The sequence below is a fragment of the Hoplias malabaricus genome, chromosome 12, assembly GCF_029633855.1.
Source record: "Hoplias malabaricus isolate fHopMal1 chromosome 12, fHopMal1.hap1, whole genome shotgun sequence".
Classification (NCBI taxonomy): Eukaryota; Metazoa; Chordata; class Actinopteri; order Characiformes; family Erythrinidae; genus Hoplias; species Hoplias malabaricus.
The window spans coordinates 39790728-39813504 of record NC_089811.1 but is presented as its reverse complement, the minus strand read 5'-3'; the positions used below and the strand labels follow the sequence as shown (position 1 = coordinate 39813504).

The window sequence follows — 22777 nt, the reverse complement described above, 5'->3', positions numbered from 1 at the left end:
TGTTTGGATGGCCAAAACTATTCTTCTCTGGGTTTGCTTCAGTTGCACTTGAACTTGAGTGATGGAAACATTCGACAGCATGCAGTGGCGCTCTGTTAAGTTTGTTTTTGTACTTGAAAGATGGGAGTTTCTAAAAGCTGTGAAAATACCTTTCAGCACCATTCAGTATCCCCCTTCACAGCACACACCCCCACAACGTAGTGTAAAATCGAATGTTTCTGTGATTTAGTTAATATACATCCGTCTAGAGTTGCCAGGCAACGTACACATAATATAATCACAAACCATTTGTAAGGAGAGAGATTTCCAAGTGCGCTGGTAAGAAAACATTTCCATTTCAGCTAAGATGCAAGCGTAATCCTGTTAGCCACTGAACAAACAGCCAGCCAGGATCCACGTTCCCAGCTTTTGTGATCCTGAACGTGCTGTTTGTACAGAGCGTCTCATGTCTGGCTTGGAAAAAGACGTTCAACGTATTGTAGACACAGAGAAGAAAGCAGCCAAGAAGTCGCTATACATATGGCCCGAGGGCCAAATGACTTTGTATGAGTTCAACATCCAGAACTGTAAATGGTCCTTTGATGTGGGCATATGCCACACTGTCCTTGAGGGTCTGACATACAGTTATTGGAGCAAAATGGAACTTGATGACTGCTGTGGAAAACAGCAGAGCATATCCAGGTGTCAAACCCAAAAGTGAAGTTCCAGTAGCTCTTCCACAAGCACCAGCTCATTAGAGAATCCCCATTGCTTACACATCTGAGACAAAGATGAGGTGACACCTGTGGGAATGGGGTCTATGAGACAGCCTGGGAGAAAGTGCCAAAAGTGTTGGCAGTCTGTGTAATATTATATTGTGTGGAGTAATCCTCCAAAATTCTGGCTTATCTAGGGAACTGCCAGGCAAAAGAATGGCCAACAGCACAATTGTGGGGGGCTACAGTCTGCATTCCTTTGGCAGACACAGGCTTTTTCAATGAGAGAGACAGGTTTTTTTCTATAGCAAGTCTTGTGCATTATGGGAGACTGTCTTTTTGTACAGAGCTTTCCAGGTGGTTGACTATGTGTAGTTTTTATGAGTTGTGCAGTATATCTGAGATTTGGAAAAGCTGAGATAGCTAAATGCTGGATAAACTCTCTCATCACAATTACTGGCTCATTACATTGATTTATCACTCTGATATTAGCAGGATTTACAAAACAAAAAAGTCATTTAATGAGTTCTTTTTAGAGTCCATCTAATGGGTGTGTTTGCAAAACACAAGTCACTGATTTTATGTAGGTAATAAATAAGCATTTATGGTGTTTGTTCCTTTTAAAGATTGAGATGAAATACTTTGGAATATCCATATTTTGTTACATATCAAACTAGCCTTTAGCAGTATCACTGGTATTTGTTAGCTATGTCAGTCAACGGCCATCTATCAACATCCTTTGATACTAAAAGAACAACTGAGTAACAGTTAAAAAGCTGTTGTTGATAAGCACCAGGTGGAAATGCAAATAAAGGCGGCCTCCAAAAATGCATTGTGAACCCACAACAGAAAAATTACAGACCTACTGAACAGGTCAAGAAACCAGGCTGCAGTCTAGTAGACAATCTGCAGGGACCATTAGCCCTATACACAGGACAAAAACGGCCTCAAAGGACCTCTTCAAGACCTTCTTTTTTGAATAAACTCCTGCAGGTGGCAGCCAGAGACAAAAACAGCAGCTCAGTCCCCTGTTCAAGAGCTACTCAGAGCTTCATGAAAACCCTCCTCAACAATGTGAGGTCTGTCCTGCCACTCTCCACAGAGCCTGAGAAAGAGGATGTCCACACTATTCTCCACACTCAGCGGAATTATTTATATCCGGATACAATAAGGCAACTGTGTATTTTGGCATGACATGGAGGTCACTCTGGTTCCATGCCGAGTTCAAAGTCGGCTGAATGGCCGCAGCAAATGTGACGTCAACGCAATTACTCTGCACTGGGGAGAGATAATTAGTGGAAAATGAAAAATAAACAGTTTAGAATATCTTTATGAAAAAGTCATTGAAGATACATGAGAGCTTATGAATCAGAAAATAATGCAACATGAGAAATAACTAGAGTAAGCTGTTCAGGTCTTTTCAGTAGCATAACAACTGTGTTTTTGTCTTTGTAAATGCCACAGGTGTGACCAAGTGCCGGTCTACCACAGCGTCACAGGACACCATTCATTCATTCTTTATCTGTAATCCTTATCCAGTTCAGGGTCGCAGTGGGTCTGGAGCCTACCTGGAATCATTGGGCACAAGGCAGGAATACACCCTGGAGGGGGTGCCAGTCCTTCACAGGGCAACACAGACACACACACACACATTCTTTCACACCAGTGAACACTTTTGAGTCGCCAATCCACCTACCAACATGTGTTTTTGGAGCGTGGGAGGAAACAGGAGCACCCGGAGGAAATCCACACAGACACAGGGAGAACACACCACAAACCTCACAGACAGTCACCCGGAGGAAACCCACGCAGACACAGGGAGAACACACCACAAACCTCACAGACAGTCACCCGGAGGAAACCCACGCAGACACAGGGAGAACACACCACACTCCTCACAGACAGTCACCCGGAGGAAACCCACGCAGACACAGGGAGAACACACCACACTCCTCACAGACAGTCACCCGGAGGAAACCCACGCAGACACAGGGAGAACACACCACACTCCTCACAGACAGTCACCCGGAGGAAACCCACGCAGACACGGGGAGAACACACCACACTCCTCACAGACAGTCACCCGGAGGAAACCCACGCAGACACAGAGAGAACACACCACACTCCACACAGACAGTCACCCGTAGGAAACCCACGCAGACACTGGGAGAACACACCACACTCCTCACAGACAGTCACCCGGAGGAAACCCACGCAGACACAGGGAGAACACACCAAACACCTCACAGACAGTCACCCGGAGTGGGATTCGAACCCATAACCTCCAGGACCCTGGAGCTGTGTGACTGTGACACTACCTTTTTTTTCTTTTTCTTTCCAATTAAGTGTCCTGTGATGGACTGGTGCTTGGTTAAATATATGTCAACCTCTTCCGTTGTGGTGAACACTATGGGTGCTTTTCCCTGTCTTGTTTTTGTTAATAGCTGCTTTGTTTTCCCCTTGTCATGTGATCTTTCAGCCTTGTGTTTCCCCTGGTCATGTGATCATCCTTTTCTTGTGTCTTGATTAGGCTCCAGATGTGCCTTGTTTGTATGCCATTTTATAGTCTGTGCCCTAGTTTTCTGGTTGTTTGGTGTACATCTTGAATATGTGCTTAGTTTTGTTCTTTGAGAGGCTCTGTTTAGTCTATGTTTCTGTAATCCTTCTTGTTTTAGGTTTCTTTTGTCTCTCACGTCTAGGTCTTTGTAGCTGTATTTTATGTTTTCTGTCCTGTCTGTTTCTCTGTCTTTGTCCTGAGTGTAAGTTTCCCTAGTTTTCAGTCGTGTTAATATTGCCTTGGGTCTACTATTCTATTGTCAAGTCCAAGTTCTTATCTCTTGTCTTGTATAGTTTCTTTTTATTATAGGCACCTTAGTTCCCCTGTTGTATTTTAGTAAATCCATCTGTCTGTTTTCATTCTTTTGAGTTAACTTGAACTCCTAGTTCAGACTTTAGTTTCTCCTCTGTTTTGTTATAGTCTTAAGTCCTTTTTCCATATTCACCTTTATTGCCCTTGTTTTTTTTTATGTTTCTGTCCTGCTCCTTTTTTATTCTAAATAAACTCTGCATCTCTGCCTATACTTCCATCTCCCTTTGACCTTTTCACCTCACACCTTTTGTGAGAAACACACACTCCATAGAAATGCTGTACATAGGCTTAAATGTAGTACTGTTAAAGACAGCATCTACGATTCTGAGGAAATGTTTCTGGTTAGTTGACTTTTAGAAATAGCCACAGCTTTTAAGGTGGAACAGTATGTTTGAGGAGAGGAACCACTGTATATACATGGCTGAATTTGAACAGGTCTCACTCTTTGAATTACCACAGACTCATTTGTAACTTGAGTTGTAGCACTTTAATTCTGTTTACTGTTGTACTCCTGAATTTGCAATCAGTTCCACCTTAAGTAAACTGAAACAGCAATATCAGGTCAATATTACCTACCTATGGAGCAGGAATAGAGCAATATCGATATCTTGGTTCATGCTTTCTTTCTCCAGATGAGAATACATTTACACGTTGTGTTTATTTTATTTATTTATTTATTTTTAAAACGTGAACCTACATTTACTGACACTGGGCATTGTAAACACCCCAGTCCAGTTTCCAGAATGCATACAGACTAGAGAGCTAGCAAATGGAGAGGAAACATCCTCAGAATTTTTTGTATTTTAATTTAAAATGGTGAGAATTGCCTTTGAACCTTCCCAGGATTATAGAAGCTGTTTCTACAGCTGAGGCTGTTTCTGTGCAGATTTCATAAAGAAAAGGCCTACTGAAATGTCCAGTTAGACATTACATCATCACCCAGTCGGATATGGACTGGACGTCAGCCCTTTGGTGTGCCACATGGCCCTGCGCTGGGTATAGCCCAGACTTTACCCGTGGGTCATGGACAGGAAGCTTGTTAAGCGTGGAAAAGATGGAGAGGACTTTTTTCCCCCATGTTCTTTTGCCTCGTGTTCTCGGAGAGTCACATGAGTGGGTCATGTGCCCTGCTGCCAGACCACTCAACCCCTGGGTATCTTCTGAGCCTCATTTGGCTGAAAACGATCATGGAATATTGTAGCAAAGACCAAACAGGAAACTGTTTTCCGACACTTTCTCCAGGAGCTATATTTAGCTTGAAGACATGCTGCATGTCGGGAGTAGTTCCATGCCACTTCTGTGGTCATCTATGTGTGGTTTATGTTTATTCACCTGGGTGGTGGGAATTCTTCCAGTATTTTGGAAAACACTCAACTCAACCAGGAGGGTGGTGGAGCATTTAGAACCTCCCAGCATGCTTCTTCCTAGGCCCTCTATGTTTATTCTCTATCTACGGGGCTAGAGGCCATATTGTATTCATTTTCCAACAGAATACATTTACAATATGACTATTAGCCTCAGTTAAAGCTTTCCCAATCAGGCCAAGACAGCTGCTCCAAAATCACAGCTCCAGTCCAAAATCTACAATTACAAGGGTGTGTAATAGACAGCTCAAAAGTAAGCAACTTCATACTAGTCTACTAATCCTTCATGACAGCTGCTTCAACTTGGAAAAAAAAAGAACCTCTCCATGTTCTGTATCCACAAGACAGTGAGTCTGGCACTTTTACAAAGAACTCCATCGAAGTTGGAGTTGAAAACAAACTTGTCAAACTTGTTCACCGTTTCTAAACAGTGAGACAAGCTTCTGTGGTCACACACAGGCTTCCTTCAAACGAAGGTGATCCCACCAAACAAAATCATTTTCATCTCCGTGTACTTGGTGTGAGCATAGATTCCAAGATTCATAAATCAACAACCAGCGTCTCCAGAGCAACTGTGGGAAACAAGCATATTACACAGGTTAAGGGAAAGTTCCTGGGTTTTTCTCCCAAAAAAAAAAAAAACATGTGTTTGAAATAAATTAGTTATTTTTCATGTGTTTAAAGTAATGACTTTATAGATTTCCATGGTGTACTTAGCTGCAGAAGGTCAAAAATGAAAAATTCAGAGATCATTCCCTTTGCTCTTATTACAGCTTCCATTCTTTTTGGAGAGTTGGATTCAAAGGTGATATATCCCCGTTCCACAAGTAAATAAATGTCCGTGGCATGCTTTAGTCATAACAGCACAAGGTCCAACATCACAGGATCATTCTCCCCGTCTCAACAGCCCATTTCAGAATGGCTGGTTTCAGCTCCTGTTCCTTTAAATGACAACGAGCCACATGTAGATCACCCCCAAGCAATTGGAGCAAAATCAGAACGGCTCATTTTGACCCAGGTTTTCTGATTTAGACAGCTCAAAAACACTGTCTGGGTGGTCTTCCTTATTACGCAGTTTGTGGGTTGGTAAGCTCTAGATACTCAAATTAATGTGTACATACACTGAAAAAGTGGTATTTTTATTTCACTTTTGCACAGCACTGAATTCACAAATGGTTTTACAGTGAAATCTTTATATACCTTTTAGCTTGTCAGTTACATTCCAGCATGAGGTAGTAAAATAGATCCAAGTGAGTTATACCACATATTATTACATGCATTCTGTTCTTTACGAGGTTCTGCCATGAGATTGAAATAACAGAAATGCTGCATTAACTTTATATCTGCTTATATCCATGTCTTTAAAAAAATATGTATTGCCTTTTATAGAAGATCCATCATACCACGAACCTTATTGATCAGTAGACCACACACAAGGAGAACCCAGGCCATGGAGGTAAAATACAGTTTTAATTAAGTGTCATGGACATGGCAGGAAAGCAGCGTGGGCTTGTCCAAATACATACCCCATAATATTCCCACAGTAAGTTTCTGTTCCTCTTACCCTGCTTTATGGAGAGTAAACATAACCAACGTACTTTACATTCCCTACATAGCCAAGTTATATCGTTCACATTCGCCTCGCCTGCCACACACAAGAAAAGGTTCACATGCATATATATTTTATCCACGGTCATATCTTGTATGCCATATATATACAGGCTAAGCTGTAAATCAGGGGATTCAAGTATATGCTGTATTTCAGCTGGAGAAAGGCTCGATAATAAATGTATGAGTCGGATCAGGACTGTAATGCCGGGGAATACTTGAACTTGTCCTGGCTAGTTGATCTCCAGGAATGGGGTTGGAGTAGATTATGCGCTAGGATCTTCCACAGTGTTTCCCAAATGTCCTGGAGGCCCAGCTGCACTTCAGAGGTTCATGTTTTTCCTCCTCTGACATGACTGCTCCATTTCAAGGAAAGCAGGATCATTACCTCATTAACTGTATCAGGACTGTTGGAAAACTAAAGGTGCTTAAATGGTTCTTGGCTTGTTTGTGCTACTCTAGGACCAAAGCTGAAAGTGTTTAGGAGCCCTTGAACTGTGAGAAGCAGAAAATGCAACTAACCTCTGAGAATTCTGGAGGTTTAGGTAAAAGGTTCTTTAAAAATGTGAAATCTCCCAAACAATCAGAAGTGTTAAGTGAGAATGATTAAGGGGACTTTAATTAAATGCAAAGGTGTACGAGAGAGAGAGAATCTCATTTACAAGACGAGGAAGAAGAAGAAAAATGAGAAGAAGGGAATTTCATGGCAGTGGACAAACACACGGGGGGCAGCAAGGGCTGTCAGTCCCAGAGCAGCAAGCAGGCAGGCACAGTGCCCACGGATCAGCCTTGGGTTAGGTGCCTGGCTCAAGGGCATCTCAGCCATTAATGCTAAAGGTAGAAAAGCATTGTCACATCATCCCACTGTCCCCACTTTTATTTCCTGCCATTCTAGGAGAGTCTGGTCTCAGGCCTGCTTCTCTAGAATTCAGCTGCCCCCAAATATGATTATTTAATGATTAATTTATTAGAGGGTTATTTAGGGAGTCAAGAGTTGTATATTCCAGCTGATTACCAGGGCTGGAGTTGTCTACTTTGGAGTAAACTGTCACCTCCAGACCTGCAGCCCACCTGTTCCACAGAGTGCAGTGTTTTTCTTGATCTAACACACCTGATTCAACTCAGAAAAGGACTTGGTCCTGATGTGAAGAAAGAGAAAAAACAGTGAAATGAGCAGAGCAGCTGGGCCTCCAGAATTGGAAAGAAAACAAACACTGGAAAACACTGATCTGCCAAACAAAGCAGGAAAAACAAGGACAACTTACTGTGCGCATGTTTCATTTTCCACTTTTTTTCTCTTCCCCAACATTGTTTTCCATGTGTGTGTGTGTTCACTCAAGGTCATCCAAAACTAACAGCACATTGAACTTCTATGACCAGCGATCTGGTACTTCCAGCCTTATGCGAAAGTTTGGACACCCCTAGTGAAATGACGTTTTGTTGCTTTTGTAAAAGAGAAAAGACCACGTTCCCTTCAGAGACCGTATTTCTGCACATTTTAAACACACTTACCATTGAATTTACCGGATTTAACTAATTCACAGCATATGCAATCAAGACTTATATATACATTGATCAGCCATAGCATTAATATGACCTCCTTTCTACACTCACTGTCCATTTGATCTATTTCACTTACCCTCACATTTGAACTTTGTTGTTGTACAATTAGAGACTCTAGTCCACCCACCTGTTGCTCTGCATACTTGGTTATCCCCATATTATCCTGTTCTTCAACGGTCAGGGCCCCTGTTGAGAAGGTATTGCTTGGAGTGTGTTGCTCTGGTATGAGTGGATCAGACACAGCAGTGCTGCTGGAGTTTTTAACGAACATTCTTTTAAACACATCCAAGTTTTTTGGTCCACCTTCTAAATGTAAAGTCAGAGAGTAGCTCGTCTATCACTGCACAGTGTGTGTTGGTCGTCATCTAGTTCTTCATCAGTCGACACAGGATGCTTTGGCTGGATATTTTTGGTTGGTGGACTATTCTTAGTCCAGCAGTGACAGAGTTGTTCTTCATTCACACTGGTTGTAAAAAGTTAGTTTGAAATATCGCCATAATTGAATTATTCGTAATCTTTTCCAGAGGTAGAATAAGAGATCATTTCTGTTTTCACAGTCAACCAAAGGCATGCAGTTATGTATGAGACAAGTGATTTAATATCATCTCTCTTCAGAAGGAATGAAGCCTTGTTTCAGTGAGCGTTAAAGGGTAGTCCATGTTTGTGAATGATATTACAACAACATGAAATATTGAGTAATCTGTGTAAATATCTGAGTGAGGAACTCTAGGCTTTTAGAGGTTAAAGGATGTTCATTTACAAAACCTTAAATAACATCGTGTCCTCTATTTGGGACACTGGAGTTCTCGTTTACTTATTTACTTGAAGAGGATGTGTGCTTTCCCCCTCTGCAAATCGATAAAACATGGGATTTCTGCAACAGTGCTCAAACCATTGCATACGGACGATTTAATGCGCTAATAAATGCCATTTGACCCTTCGACTATGTGTACTCTGTAAAGAATGAGTTTTATTATTATAACAAGGGTCAAAAAAAGTGCACCCGTGACTTGACTGGGGTGCCCAAGCTTTTACACTTTATGGTATATTTATAAATACTGATAAACCTAGTCATCAATGGATATGTAAGGCTCAGTTGGGTGTGATCCACCACACAAGTAATACCTGCATTCTGGTGTTCTTGACCACTAAAGAACCACAGGGTGTTTATGTTATGTTGTATATTAACTTCAGCAATTTAAGAGAACATAGCCAAGTAAATATGCAGAATTGTGTTCTCTCACAACAAAGCAGGCAACATGGAATGTGGTGAGGGGTCCCCAAACTACTGCCCCCGACTGTGTACTGCACTAATGCACTGTTAAAGAAATACCGTGCTGAAGTGTGCCTCTTTCCTCTCTCTCCGAAGGTCAGCAGCGCGTGTCATTTGACCAGGGGTGCTCGGACTTGTGCACACGCGCGTACTAGCCGCTGGGTTGAAGTGCTGATGTCAGAGGAACATGGCAGCAGATAGGACCCAGCAGAGCGCGCGACCGCTCGCCTCGCCTCGCCTCACCTGTGGCCACTTTTCTCTTCGCTACCTGCCGCTGACCCTTTCACAGCGCTCCGAACTCTCACGCGTTTTCCACTTCCACGGCAGAAGGCGATGAGGTGGTGCTCGCTCTCGCGCTCGTGCACGCCGCTGTGGTTGGCGCTCGTGCTCGCGCCGCAGCTGCTGCTGCTGCGCGCCGAGCTCGTGTTCCGTTGCGCGAGTTGCACGGCGGAGCGCCAGGCCGCGTGTCCGAGCCCACCGGCCGCGTGCACCGAGATCGTGCGCGAGCCGGGCTGCGGCTGCTGCGCGACGTGCGCGCGCCTGCTGGGCGAGCCGTGCGGCGTGTACAGCCCGCGCTGCGCGAGTGGACTCCGCTGCACCCCCGAGCCCTCGGAGACGCGCCCGCTGCAGCAGCTGCTCCTCGGACACGGCCGCTGCACGAGGAGAACGGACCACACCGACGGACAGCCCGAGCTGCCGGACCTGGACACGGAGCACGGTAAGTGACGGCAAGTTCACGAGAGAAACGGACCTGCGGACTCTTACAGGGCTGAAAAAACTTTGGCAGCGATGCGGTAACTTTTAGTGTTGGAGCAATACGCTCACAGACCCCGTCAGGTGTAAGTGATTCAGTTACATTACAGTGATGCCCTGAATCTTGCACTAATGCATTGACTTACAGTCTTACAGTGATATAGGGACTCTTACAGTGACGCAGTGTCTTTTAGTGTTGAAGCAACACTTGAAGCAACGGTGAAGTTACTGTCACGGTCCAGACCAGGTATTCGGAGATTCGGTGATGTTGTGATACTTGTACTAATGCCTTGACTCTTGCAGTGTTGAAGTAGCTGTTAGAGGTATGCAGTAACTCATGCAGTGATGCAGTGATCTTATACCTTAGTGAAAAGGTATAAGTGACAGTGTTTCACAAACGATCTCTGTGATGATGTAGCTATTACAGTGTTGCAGTAACTCTTGCAGTGATAATGTACCTATTAGGGTGTTGCAGTAACTCTTGCAGTGATAATGTAGCTATTACAGTGTTGCAGTAACTCTTGCAGTGATAATGTAGCTATTACAGTGTTTCAGTAACTCTTGCAGTGATAATGTAGCTATTACAGTGTTTCAGTAACTCTTGCAGTGATAATGTAGCTATTACAGTGTTTCAGTAACTTTTGCAGTGATAATGTAGCTATTACAGTGTTGCAGGAACTCTTGCAGTGATAATGTAGCTATTACAGTGTTGCAGTAAGTCTTGCAGTGAAAATGTAGCTATTAGAGTGTTGCAGTAACTCTTGCAGTGATAATGTAGCTATTACAGTGTTGCAGTAACTCTTGCAGTGATGATGTAGCCATTACAGTGTTGCAGTAACTCTTGCAGTGATGATGTAGCCATTACAGTGTTGCAGTAACTCTTGCCATGATAATGTAGCTATTACAGTGTTGCAGTAACTCTTGTAGTTATTATGTAGCCATTACAGTGTTGCAGTAACTCTTGCAGTGATCATGTAGCTATTACAGTGTTTCTGTAACTCTTGCAGTGATAATGTAGCAATTACAGTGTTGCAGTAACTCTTGCAGTGATAATGTACCTATTAGGGTGTTGCAGTAACTCTTGCAGTGATAATGTAGCTATTACAGTGTTGCAGTAACTCTTGCAGTGATAATGTAGCTATTACAGTGTTTCAGTAACTCTTGCAGTGATAATGTAGCTATTACAGTGTTTCAGTAACTCTTGCAGTGATAATGTAGCTATTACAGTGTTTCAGTAACTTTTGCAGTGATAATGTAGCTATTACAGTGTTGCAGGAACTCTTGCAGTGATAATGTAGCTATTACAGTGTTGCAGTAAGTCTTGCAGTGAAAATGTAGCTATTAGAGTGTTGCAGTAACTCTTGCAGTGATAATGTAGCTATTACAGTGTTGCAGTAACTCTTGCAGTGATGATGTAGCCATTACAGTGTTGCAGTAACTCTTGCAGTGATGATGTAGCCATTACAGTGTTGCAGTAACTCTTGCCATGATAATGTAGCTATTACAGTGTTGCAGTAACTCTTGTAGTTATTATGTAGCCATTACAGTGTTGCAGTAACTCTTGCAGTGATCATGTAGCTATTACAGTGTTTCTGTAACTCTTGCAGTGATAATGTAGCAATTACAGTGTTGCAGTAACTCTTGCAGTGATAATGTGGCTATTACAGTGTTGCAGTAACTCTTGCAGTGATAATGTAGCAATTACAGTGTTGCAGTAACTCTTGCAGTGATAATGTGGCTATTACAGTGTTGCAGTAACTCTTGCAGTGATGATGTAGCTGTTACAGTGTTGCAGGAACTCTTGCAGTGACAATGTAGCTATTACAGTGTTGCAGTAACTCTTGGAGTGATTATGTAGCTATTGCAGTGTTGCAGTAACTCTTGCAGTGATGATGTAGCTATTACAGTGTTGCAGTAACTCTTGCAGTGATGATGTAGCTGTCAGAGGGATGCAGTTCCACTGGCAGTGATGAAGTAACTCTTACAGTGAAGTATCGGAAACAGTAAGTCTTGCAGTGATAAAATGTATGTTTACAGGGTTTCAGTAAATTTTGCAGTGATTACTGAAGAAATTGTCATAGTGACACAACAACATGTAGTGAAGCTGTAAAACTTACAGTGACAAAGAAAGTTTTACAGTGTTCCACTAAATCTTACAGCAATGCAGTAACTCAAAGTGATGCAGTATCTTAGTATTGAAATTGCTCTCTCACTATGTTCCAGTGACTATTACAGTGTTACATAGGGCTGTCATCTCTCATTGGAAATACAAAAGCATTGTAAATATCGGGTGTGTCTAAGGGTGTGCTGGAGTGTGCATTGCTCACCCGGAATTATCAGAACATCATCAGAAACATCATAGTCTTTGTCAAATTGAAATACTGTTGATTACAATTGAATTCCGGTTGAAATAGAGTTGATAGTATGTTTTGTCACCCAATCTCACACACCACCCAGTTTTACCTTTAATGCTCCTTTAATCAGATGAGTATGGTTCCTATGTGTAGTAAATTAATCACACATTTGACTCATACTAATAACAGGATTTACAATGTTGGTAAATATTGAGCTACAGAAGGTGTATGGTTTACTTATGCAACCAGAGAACAGATAATATAATACATGTCATGATTTTGTTCTTGTAAAAGGATGTAACTAAATGAACAGTAACTGAACAGGTAACTTAAATTCAGAAATGTCCTCTCAGTACGATGAGCGTTATCTTGCTTTGCTGTGTGAGTAAAATCTGAGGTCTTAGTGAGAAAGTCTCTTTTTTTGGTAATCCCCAAGACTGAACTTTGCCAGAGGCATTTGCTTTGAAACAAATTGGCTGCCATTATCATAATGTGCTGCTGAATTTCCAAGAAATCAAAGGGGGGAAAGGCTAATGTAGTTTGGCAACGATTAGCACAGTGGACTTTGAGCTGTGTCCAGCCTCTCATGTGAATCTGCCCGGCTGCAGTGGCTGTGATGTGTCTGCACGAAACCACATATTTAGGGATGCCCAAGAACTGTAGAAACTGGAGCTGGCAGAGTTACTTGAGTAAATAAGCTTGGCCCCATCAGACTCAGTGACTCATATCTGCAGAGCACAAAAAAAGCTGTAACATGGTCAAACAGCAAAAACAGAGCTCTGCAATTTACAGATTAGACAAAGCATGAAAATATACTGAGGGTGAGCTAAGAAAATGAGACCTTTTTATGAGACTTATCAACATGGGAGGGTGAAGGCTAGCACAAGATTCCCCCAGTGTTCAAGATTTTGGAAGCCATACGTATCAGTACACAGCTCAACATGCTTGGAGGAGAACACTAACTTATGTTTGTGTTATGTTAGTTGATAGATACCTGTGTTGGCTTGTATCAAACTGATGCTCTTGATATAATGGTTGCAGCAGGCCTAATTAGTTTGTTGCTCCACTACAAACCTGAAGAAGCACATTTCAGACACAAATGATATCTTGTCTAGTTTTTTAGTGAGACATTCCTTTAAGCAGCCAGGTTGAACAGGATCAGTGTATTCTTCCCATAACATTTCCAATCCAAAGTTGACAGTCCTGAGACACTGTGCTCTAAGCTGTAGTATTGAGTTTGTAACTTCATTGGGGAGCATGTCTTTTTCATACAATATCAGAAGTGTCACAAGTGGGTTTCAAATTATAATAAAGAGATGTAAAATGTTGAGTGCAGTCTTGTGAAGTAATACACTGCTTCGGCATTTAGTCTCAGCTGTGTTTCTTCACATTTATAAGCTTCCCCTGGGTGAGTACACTATGATCCAGATGTACTTCTCAGGTTATTGTGTGGACTAGTACACACTGTTTTATGGACATGTCTCTGCTCTACTGCTGGAACCTAAGATAAGATTGATTAAGGAAAGTGTGTAAGGACTGCCAGGAAGTTATAGTTACGATGATTTCAGTGGGATTATCTTACAAAAATGAATAAGTACTTAGGGGAAATGAGGTTATGTCATTCTTTGTTTGAAACAGATCTAGTTCAGGTTCACTGACTTTATATTTGCTAAAGTATGCAACAGTGAGTGTGTGAGTGAATGTGTGTGTGTGTGTGTGTGTGTGTGTGTGTGAGTGTGTGTTGCCCTGTGAAGGACTGGTGCCCCCTTCAGGTTGTATTCTTTCCTTGCGCCCAGTAATTCTGGGTAGGCTCGGGACCCACCGTGACCCTGAACTGGAAAAGTGGTTACAGAACTTTTTATACTTGTTTTTGTCATTTTTCAATTGTCGCTATAATCTGAAAATACCAGCTGTTCATTTTATGATTAATGGACCAACAGAATATGGAATAAAATATTTTTTTACATTATAAAATAATGAGGCAGCAAAATATGAACAATATAACAGTGGCAGTCAGCAGCAACACTCCAGACATAATACAAAGTGCATACATAAATGTTGTTGCTGATAAGCAGGAATAGATGAAATGGTGAATTATATTACATGTTTATATAATATATTTTATACTATAATATATTATCTTCTGAATTTATGGATGGCATTTAACTCGACTTATCAGCTCTTCACAAATTCACTGGTTTTTAAGCGAAATATTAGACTAGGCTCATAAAGATGTGACAAAAAATTTGACAACATACACTTTTTATAAAATTCTCAGGATGTTTTCTCAATATATGCTAGCTTTCCAGTGTGATCTAATGTGTTTACAAAGTGCCAATAAATTACTAAAAGAAGTCTGGTATGCTAGACTTTTCTGCAAAGTCTCCTGGAGTGTCTTTAGACGACAACGCAGAGGACTCCAAATGTTGAAAAGAACGAACTGAGGTGAGGATATTACTCCATTCCTGTTCCATAGGTGGGTAATGTTTCTTGATGTTTTTGATCACTTAAGGTGGAATGACTCCAAATTTGGGAGATGGGTATTTGCATTACCGACAGTGAGTTTCTGTGGTAATTCAAACAGTGATTAAAACTCACAATTTACACTTGAGCCATTTTCATACTTTTTTTTCCCTCAAACATACCAGTCCACCTTAAAAGACGCAGAGATTCTGAACGTAAACAAATCAAAGAACATTGTTTCCCCACAATTGTGGATGTCCTCTTTTAAGGCACTTCTTCTAATGATTTCAGAAATTTTACGAAGTACCTATTGCACACAGTGGATGTTCTGGAGAAGATACTCAAGTCAATTACTGTGTTCGATTCCATTTACCATTTAGCATACACACTAACACACTATGTTTTCTAGAATTAAGGAAGTTTCCACTGGTGAATCTATGTTGATACTCGGCTTGAAACTAGGAAAACATCTTTGTGTCTTTTGGCTGCAAATGCTATCTGTTGTCAGATTCCCTTGTCCAGACTTTCTTCTCTGTTGTGCAACAGTGGCACCTGTGTGGGAGGATTTGGGTGGTGTGTGGCTCTACTGAGACTTGCACTCACATCTCAGACTTCAACCAGAGTTCGCAGCAGGTACTGTCACTGTCACACATCTCCAATATCCTAATGTTGTGGGTTCGAGTCCCGCTCCAGGTGACTGTCTTGGTGTGTACTCCCCGTGTCCGAGTGGTTTTCCTTCAGGTCCTTTCCTCCCATGTTCCAAAAACACACTTAGGTATGTTGATTGGCTACTCAAAAGTGTTGTTAAGTGTGAATGTGCATGTGTCACCCTGCGATGGACTGGCGCCCCCTCCAGGGTGTGTTCCCACCTTGCGCCCAGTGACCAACTGTGACCCTGAATGGCTTACAAGCAAGGTATTAATGAATGAATGCATGTAGGGTGGTCCTCTCAATGCTAGGTCTTTTAGTTTAGGTATTTTTAGTTATTGAACAGTTGTATCATATTGCCAATAAACCATTGTGTTACGAACTTATAAATGGATAGTATAATCTCTAAAAATGCAGTCAAGCAACTGATACATACATAAACTGAAGCCTTTTTGTAGATTTGCATGTACACTCAGGCAGCTGTGGCCTGTGTGAGTGTTTGTGTGTGTGTGTGTGTGTGTTCTCTGCCATGGATTGAATGAGGAGCTCATTGCGATGTTGTACAATGACAGTAAAAGCACAAATTTCAGCATCGATTTCAAAAACATTTTCACCTTGGTCAAACTCTAGTGTCTACGTGTTTATCTCTTGAGTGCAGTGCTCCACCTGTAGTCAGCTTTGCTCATGCGCCTGATTACTTCGTCAAACATGACCCAGCAGGCTGTAGAGGCTACTGAGAGCAATCAATCCAGCAATGACGTGATCCTCTCAGTGGCCAGAAACCTGCTCAGATGCTCTTCCCTTGGCCTGCTGTTTGGGTTCACTGACAGGTGATCAGTCGACCACAGTCACAGTTTTTATTAACACACGCTATAATTGTGTGGTCAGAGCATGAGGCAAGAGCGCTGGCCTCCAGCTAGCTTCATGGCAAAGAATATGGAAACATTACTCGTAAGCGATTGATAAGTATTGCCTTTGGAAACGTTTAAATCCTTTATTGCCAAATCTGACTGAATGATGCTTGTCTGTTTTAATTTATGGTGATGCGTGTTTGTTATGTTTATGTTTGCAATGATGCCATGAATGTGTCTTAGTTAACAGGAATCAAGTGTTGACTTTCCTGAATAGGTTCTAAATCACAGGCATCTTCATTCTCTTGTTTACAGGGGCATTGTTGGCTCCGTTATGTGATTTGGCTGCTAGACCTTACACTCAAATAGTGGCGTTTTTTTCTCAAACAGTTTCACATTTCTAGATTGATAGGATGCAGATTTGGGTTTGAGGTCAAGTGATTACATCAAACAAGCTGTCACTCTTTCTCAGACTGATTAATTAGCATGTCAGGTTTTATCTTTTTCCCCCCACAATCTTTGAAGGCTCGCTGTCTCATGGTTCCAGGAATTAATGTCAAAGTAATCAAAAGTGAAACACACTGAGCAGTAGGTCGGAGCAAAAATAGAAGTTGCAAAAAATTACAAATACTGGCCTCGTCTTGAGGTGAGCAATAGAATTGTAAGATATTGTATTTACAAAATCACAGTATGCTTTTTTGAGCTTAGGGATGTTAGATGTACTGCTCCACATCCTCAAAACTGGGGGAGTTTATGTCCTTTCAGCCAACACTGACCCTTGGGGAAAAGTTGAAATATTTAAATATACCACATCATTGGTCTTGAGGTTCCACTGTGTATAAAAAATGTAAAGGTACAACAGCATTCACGTTCACAAGAAACAAGACCATCCAACCCCACTCTTAAAAAGAAAGCTCCTACAAAGGGTTCTTTGAGCAATGCCTTATAAGGACCATTTTTGGTTTTATTAATAACATATTAATTGTTTAAATTAATGTGAACATACTTTACAGAAGTTAATATGCCTGCTATAACAGTTAAGGTTCTGAAAATGGCAAAACAATATTCCAAGCCTTTGAACAGTTTATCCCTCTTTCTCAACTTCAGTTTTCACTTTCCAGCACATATAGTCTGTTTGTGTTTCCTTTTGTGTGTTTGTGTTTCTGTCTTTCCGTGTGTACTGAGTTTGCCCTCTCGGGCCTACGGGGGTGTGATGTGTTGGCGCCTGTGCCCCCCTCCTCCCCCGAGCACCCCCCACAGAGTGTAATTAGAGTGGGGATGCCTTGGGTGGTGGTTGCATGTCAGTACCTGCGACCCCAGAGAGGCTCCTCACGGGCAGCTTGACTTTACCTTTGCCCGAAGGCCTTAGGGGCGTCAGGAGTGTCAGTCATGAGATGAAAATAAACGCTGCCCCCTCCATCTCCCACCTCTCCCAGCCCTCTGGAGCGAATCCCCTCCCCCCTGCAGTCTACAAAGGAGATTGGAAAAGGGTGTGTTCAAAGCAGCTCTCTCAGACCAACAAGTCCAGCTGTCTTTCACCTCGCGCTGTAAAACTGACACAAAGCCTCGGGTGCTATTACTCAGACACACGACCGAGAGAAAAAGTTCAACTGAGCAGAGGCATGCATCCACTGCAAAACATAATTTTTTGTATCTGAAGTACAAGCAAAACATTCCCAATTCCAAAGAATTGAAAAGCGTTAATTTTAAATGTACGAAAGCATTGATTTGTAAATGTAGAAAAACAGTAGAAACATAAGATTTAAATTGTATACAATAAAGTTTATATCTTTCCTTATAAAATATATTTTTTAAGCCAAAAGTTTGCATACATTTGGGCTGAAGAATGTATGTCACCATACATTTATGTGTTAGGTCGATTAGCTCATTTCCTTTTATGGTAATCGCTGCATAGCATTAAAAATGACAATTGCCATTTTATTCAACAGCAACAACATTTAATGGCAAGGGATTTATTTGAAGTATTTATTTCTCACTGCATTCATTATGAGTTTCATCAAGGTAGAAGTGTTGCAAAAGCATGTGCATCGATTTGCTTTTTCCTTGAGGATAATATTGTATCTAAAAGTATGTGTGAGTTTTGTTTAGACAGTTTAAAGATGGTGATTTCATTGTTAGCGATCATGTACCTGTATTAATTCTTAATTTAATTTTTTTTTAATAAAAAGACAATTGTCATACATTTGTTACAATGAAATTATTTTTTCACAACTACAATTATAAAATATACCTAATACTTTATTTCCACAATAATTATTTCAAAAGAAAAGCTGATATATTCGTATTTAAGGGTGTATTTCGATAAATAATGTGCACTTCATTCTCACTGACTTATGTTTTGTTAGCGTTTGGTGGCTTGGTCTTTTAATTGTTGAACTTGAATCAAATGCTGAAGGAGCCTTACACAAGCTTCTCACAACACTGGAGTTTTAGCCCATTCCTCCTGACAGATCTGCTCTAATTCAGTCCAGTTTGTTGGTTCCAGTTATTTCCCTCAAACACACTTTTTCAGCCCAGCCCCTGAACTTTGTGTGGAGTTCACGTCAGGACTTTGCTGCGGGCACTTCAGACCATTCACCTTGTTCACTGTAGGCCTTTTTGTCTGGCTCAATTTTAAATAATATTTAGCTTTAGGTTTGTTACCTTAAGGTTAGGTATCTCTAAATAAACCTCCTATTTCATGATGCTATGATGTACATGAAATACCATTTGACCAGATTTTTACTTACAATTGTTTGTACAGTGGTGCGGCACGGTGGCGCAGCAGGTTAGTGTCGCAGTCTCATAGCTCCAGGGACCAGGAGGTTGTGGGTTCTAGTCTCCCTCCAGGTGACTGTCTGTGAGGAGTGTGGTGTGTTCTCTCTGTGTCTGCGTGGGTTTCCTCCGGGTGACTGTCTGTGAGGAGTGTGGTGTGTTCTCCCTGTGTCTGTGTGGGTGTCCTCCGGGTGACTGTCTGTGAGGAGTGTGGTGTGTTGTCCCTATGTCCGCGTGGGTTTCCTCCGGGTGACTGTCTGTGAGGAGTGTGGTGTGTTCTCCCTGTGTCCGCGTGGGTTTCCTCCGGGTGACTGTCTGTGAGGAGTGTGGTGTGTTCTCCCTGTGTCTGCGTGGGTTTCCTCCGGGAGACTGTCTGTGAGGAGTGTGATGTGTTCTCCCTGTGTCTGCGTGGGTTTTCTCCAGGTGACTGTCTGTGAGGAGTGTTGTGTGTTCTCCCTGTGTCTGTGTGGGTTTCCTCTGGGTGACTGTCTCTGAGCAGTGAGGTGTGTTCTCCCTGTGTCCGCGTGGGTTTCCTCCAGGTGCTTCATTTTCCTCCCACAGTCCAAAAACACATGTTGGTAGGTAAATTGGTAAAGTGTCCGTCAGTTATTACCTGTAACCACTTGATCCTCATCAGGGCTGCAGTGGGTTTGGAGCAGGAATATATCCAGGACAGGGCGGCAGACCAGCTGCAGAGATGCCCTTATTGATTTGCCAGTGGTGACATAGATTGTGCATTGTTTAAAACTGAGTTTGAAAGTATTAAGGATCTATGGCAAGAGAGCGACCATGCAGTGAGATATACTGGTTTCAAGCGCAAACCTTTTGCTTATTATTCTAACAGAAATACTGGCAATATAATATAGATAATGTTATATAATATAAAAGCATGTTGAGAACATCCAAACTTAGACATCCGACATTGCAAACATTCTGGCAAACAAGCTCGCTACAAGGTAGGCTCCGGACCCATCCCGACCCTGAACTGGATGTACACTTTCCTTGGAAAAACACTTAAAGACTTTAAAGGTCACTGTAGTATTTTTGAGGGTACACACAGAACACTTTGTGCACTTAAATGAGCAAAAATGTAGCTGTAGAGTACATTGTTCTTAACAGTGTCACATATTAAAATGAACAGCTGAATGTGGGGAAAATTAAGATGTCTTGCTTATAAATTATATTCACAGAGTCGGTGTTGACGGTGTCTTTTTAAAGCCCTCTCTGCTTGTGTAAGAAAACATTCAGCGAGCTCCATGTTCTTGTTGGGGTTGTGAAATTTAAGTTTTGCAGTGTCTAGGTCTTTGTACAGCTTTGATACTCACAGCCACACAATCAGGAACACCATGCTTTTAAACAAAGGTCAGCTGTTACACATTTAATGATCTCTTCCCACACATGGAGAACCCACTGGTCCTTCGTGCTTATTGGTTTTGCACCAGTTGAATGTCTAATCAACAAGTTTTACCAGACGGTTCTTGCTCATTTGCTTATTTCAGGAATGGGATGATTCTGAGATGTTTACAGCCTTCGTTTGATTTAGAAACCACTGTATATGGCAACCTCCGTCCAAAATATCGGATGCCTAGCAACCTCTCTAGTGTGTTATCTGCTCCGAGTGCTGGGTGGGTGCGATGAAGTTTGTTGCTCAACAGCTTGTTAAAAGCCTCAGCTTTGGCAGCCTCTGACAGGTAGAACACGGTTTCCATGGTGCCAGAACGAGATCAACACCACGCTACAAATGAATCCAGCAAGTTGATGGGCATTTGGCTTGAGGAAGAACTTTTCCCTCACAAAACAAGCTGAAGTTGTTTCCTCCTCCGAGGCATATCACAAGACTGAAACCAGGTCACATTCATTTACCTCATCCTGCCTCGTAATGATGTTTTTAAGTCAGGAGCCACCTTCTTTTAACCTTGAATGTGTGATGTGTGCAGATCACAGAAGAAGTGAAGAACTATGCAATTTCATTTATTTACTTTCACAAACATTTAAACAGTAAACAGTCACATATTCATACAGACTCCAAATGCATGCTTGCAAACACACACCAAATCTATCCATCACTTGCCTGGACACACATTTTTTCTGTAAATCCTACTGACTCAGTCCTGCCTCCAGCAGGTTTCTGATTTATAACCTCATGCTGCTCCAGTTTCACCTTTGCATTTCTCATTACAGATAATACAAAACAGAACAGCATGGTTCTGGAGAGTAAAGAACCTGCAGGTAGCTACCCTTCCAATCAACAGCAAGCTTTGTCAACAAAATCAAGCGTACGTGCTTCTGTAGGCTCAGCTAGTCACGCATCAAGATCAGCAGTGATTTCTGCCCGTGACTAAGCTGATCTTCAGAGCAATTTAACAAACACAGACAAGAGCAGATGCCAAACCCTAGAGCCCTGAAAGACCTCGTAGTGATACTCACGCAAACAGGTGTTGGAGAGTGATTGCAGTTATGGTGATATTATAAAAAGTTTGCTGTAGTGTTGGTATATTACATAATTATCAATATCTAGCTGAAATAACTATCGCAGAGCTATCACAAGGCACCGCAAGCCCAATGGATAATGCATGTCACTGATTTCTTCATCCTCCAATCAGAAGTTGTAGTAGTTTTGTATGAGTTACAATGTTACAATGTGTGGGGGTGTGGGGAGGGGGCAAAAAATGTTCAAGTACAAAAGGGAGGCACTGAAGATGAAGATGTTTGGGAACCACTGGTCTAGAGGGATTTTATATATAACCTTATGGACTGTAAGTGAGAAGTAGAGCTGAAATATGATGAGGGTTCATCATCTGGTGAATTCTGTGACCATTGAGAAGCCTCCCCTAAAAGTAGCCTTACATGGAATTCTGCCCAAAATATCCTAATTATAGCTTTAAGGCCCAGACAGCCTCATGCTTTGCCTCTTAAAGCTGGATATAATATTGAAAGTGCATGTTGGCCACAGCAGGAGGGCTTCCTGTGCTGACGCTTTAGGGGAACACACATGGAAAGACCACTGCCTTACACCCTTTAACACTGTGAAATCGTACAAGAAGGATATCAGTTTTTTTTTTTATCAGTTCTTGTGTCCTAATATGTTTCCACAACACCGCAACACACAACGTGGCATTGACAGTTGACAGTGAGGGGACACAGTGTTTACAAACTCCAGGGGCACTGCTGTGTCTGATCGTCTCGTACCAGCACGACACACAACATTAGATGTTAGATCTATGTAAGAATGTAGATGTAATTGTAATGTTATGTCTGATCAGCTGAGGCCCAGTAACACATGAAAACTTACACTATTAGTCCAAAAGTATTAGTGAATATCGCAACATTACGGTGCATACATTGAGAAAACATGTTCAGTTGTACTGACAAATAGAGTAGGAATCCCTGGAGTGGCGACTCATGAGCCGAATGTCACCATTTCCAATGCCAAATGCACTCAGTCCTGGACTGTAGAGCAGGGGAGCTTTTTTCTGTAGAGAAATGGAGCCCTCTCCAGTACCTTTGGGTTGAGATGGAACAGTGTTTGTGATAAATTATGCAACATCAGTCCCTGACCCC

General features: G+C 41.9%; 1 protein-coding gene across 1 annotated transcript in view; it reads left to right on the top strand.

Moving 5' to 3' along the window:
• Window positions 1-9510: 9510 nt before the first annotated feature.
• igfbp2b (insulin-like growth factor binding protein 2b) overlaps window positions 9511-22777 on the top strand; it is a 30711-nt gene continuing 17444 nt past the window's right edge. Inside the window, exon 1 of the mRNA XM_066686334.1 lies at window positions 9511-10090. Coding sequence (XP_066542431.1) covers window positions 9706-10090 — 385 coding nt within the window. The 5' untranslated portion in view covers window positions 9511-9705. The remainder of the gene's footprint in view (window positions 10091-22777) is intronic.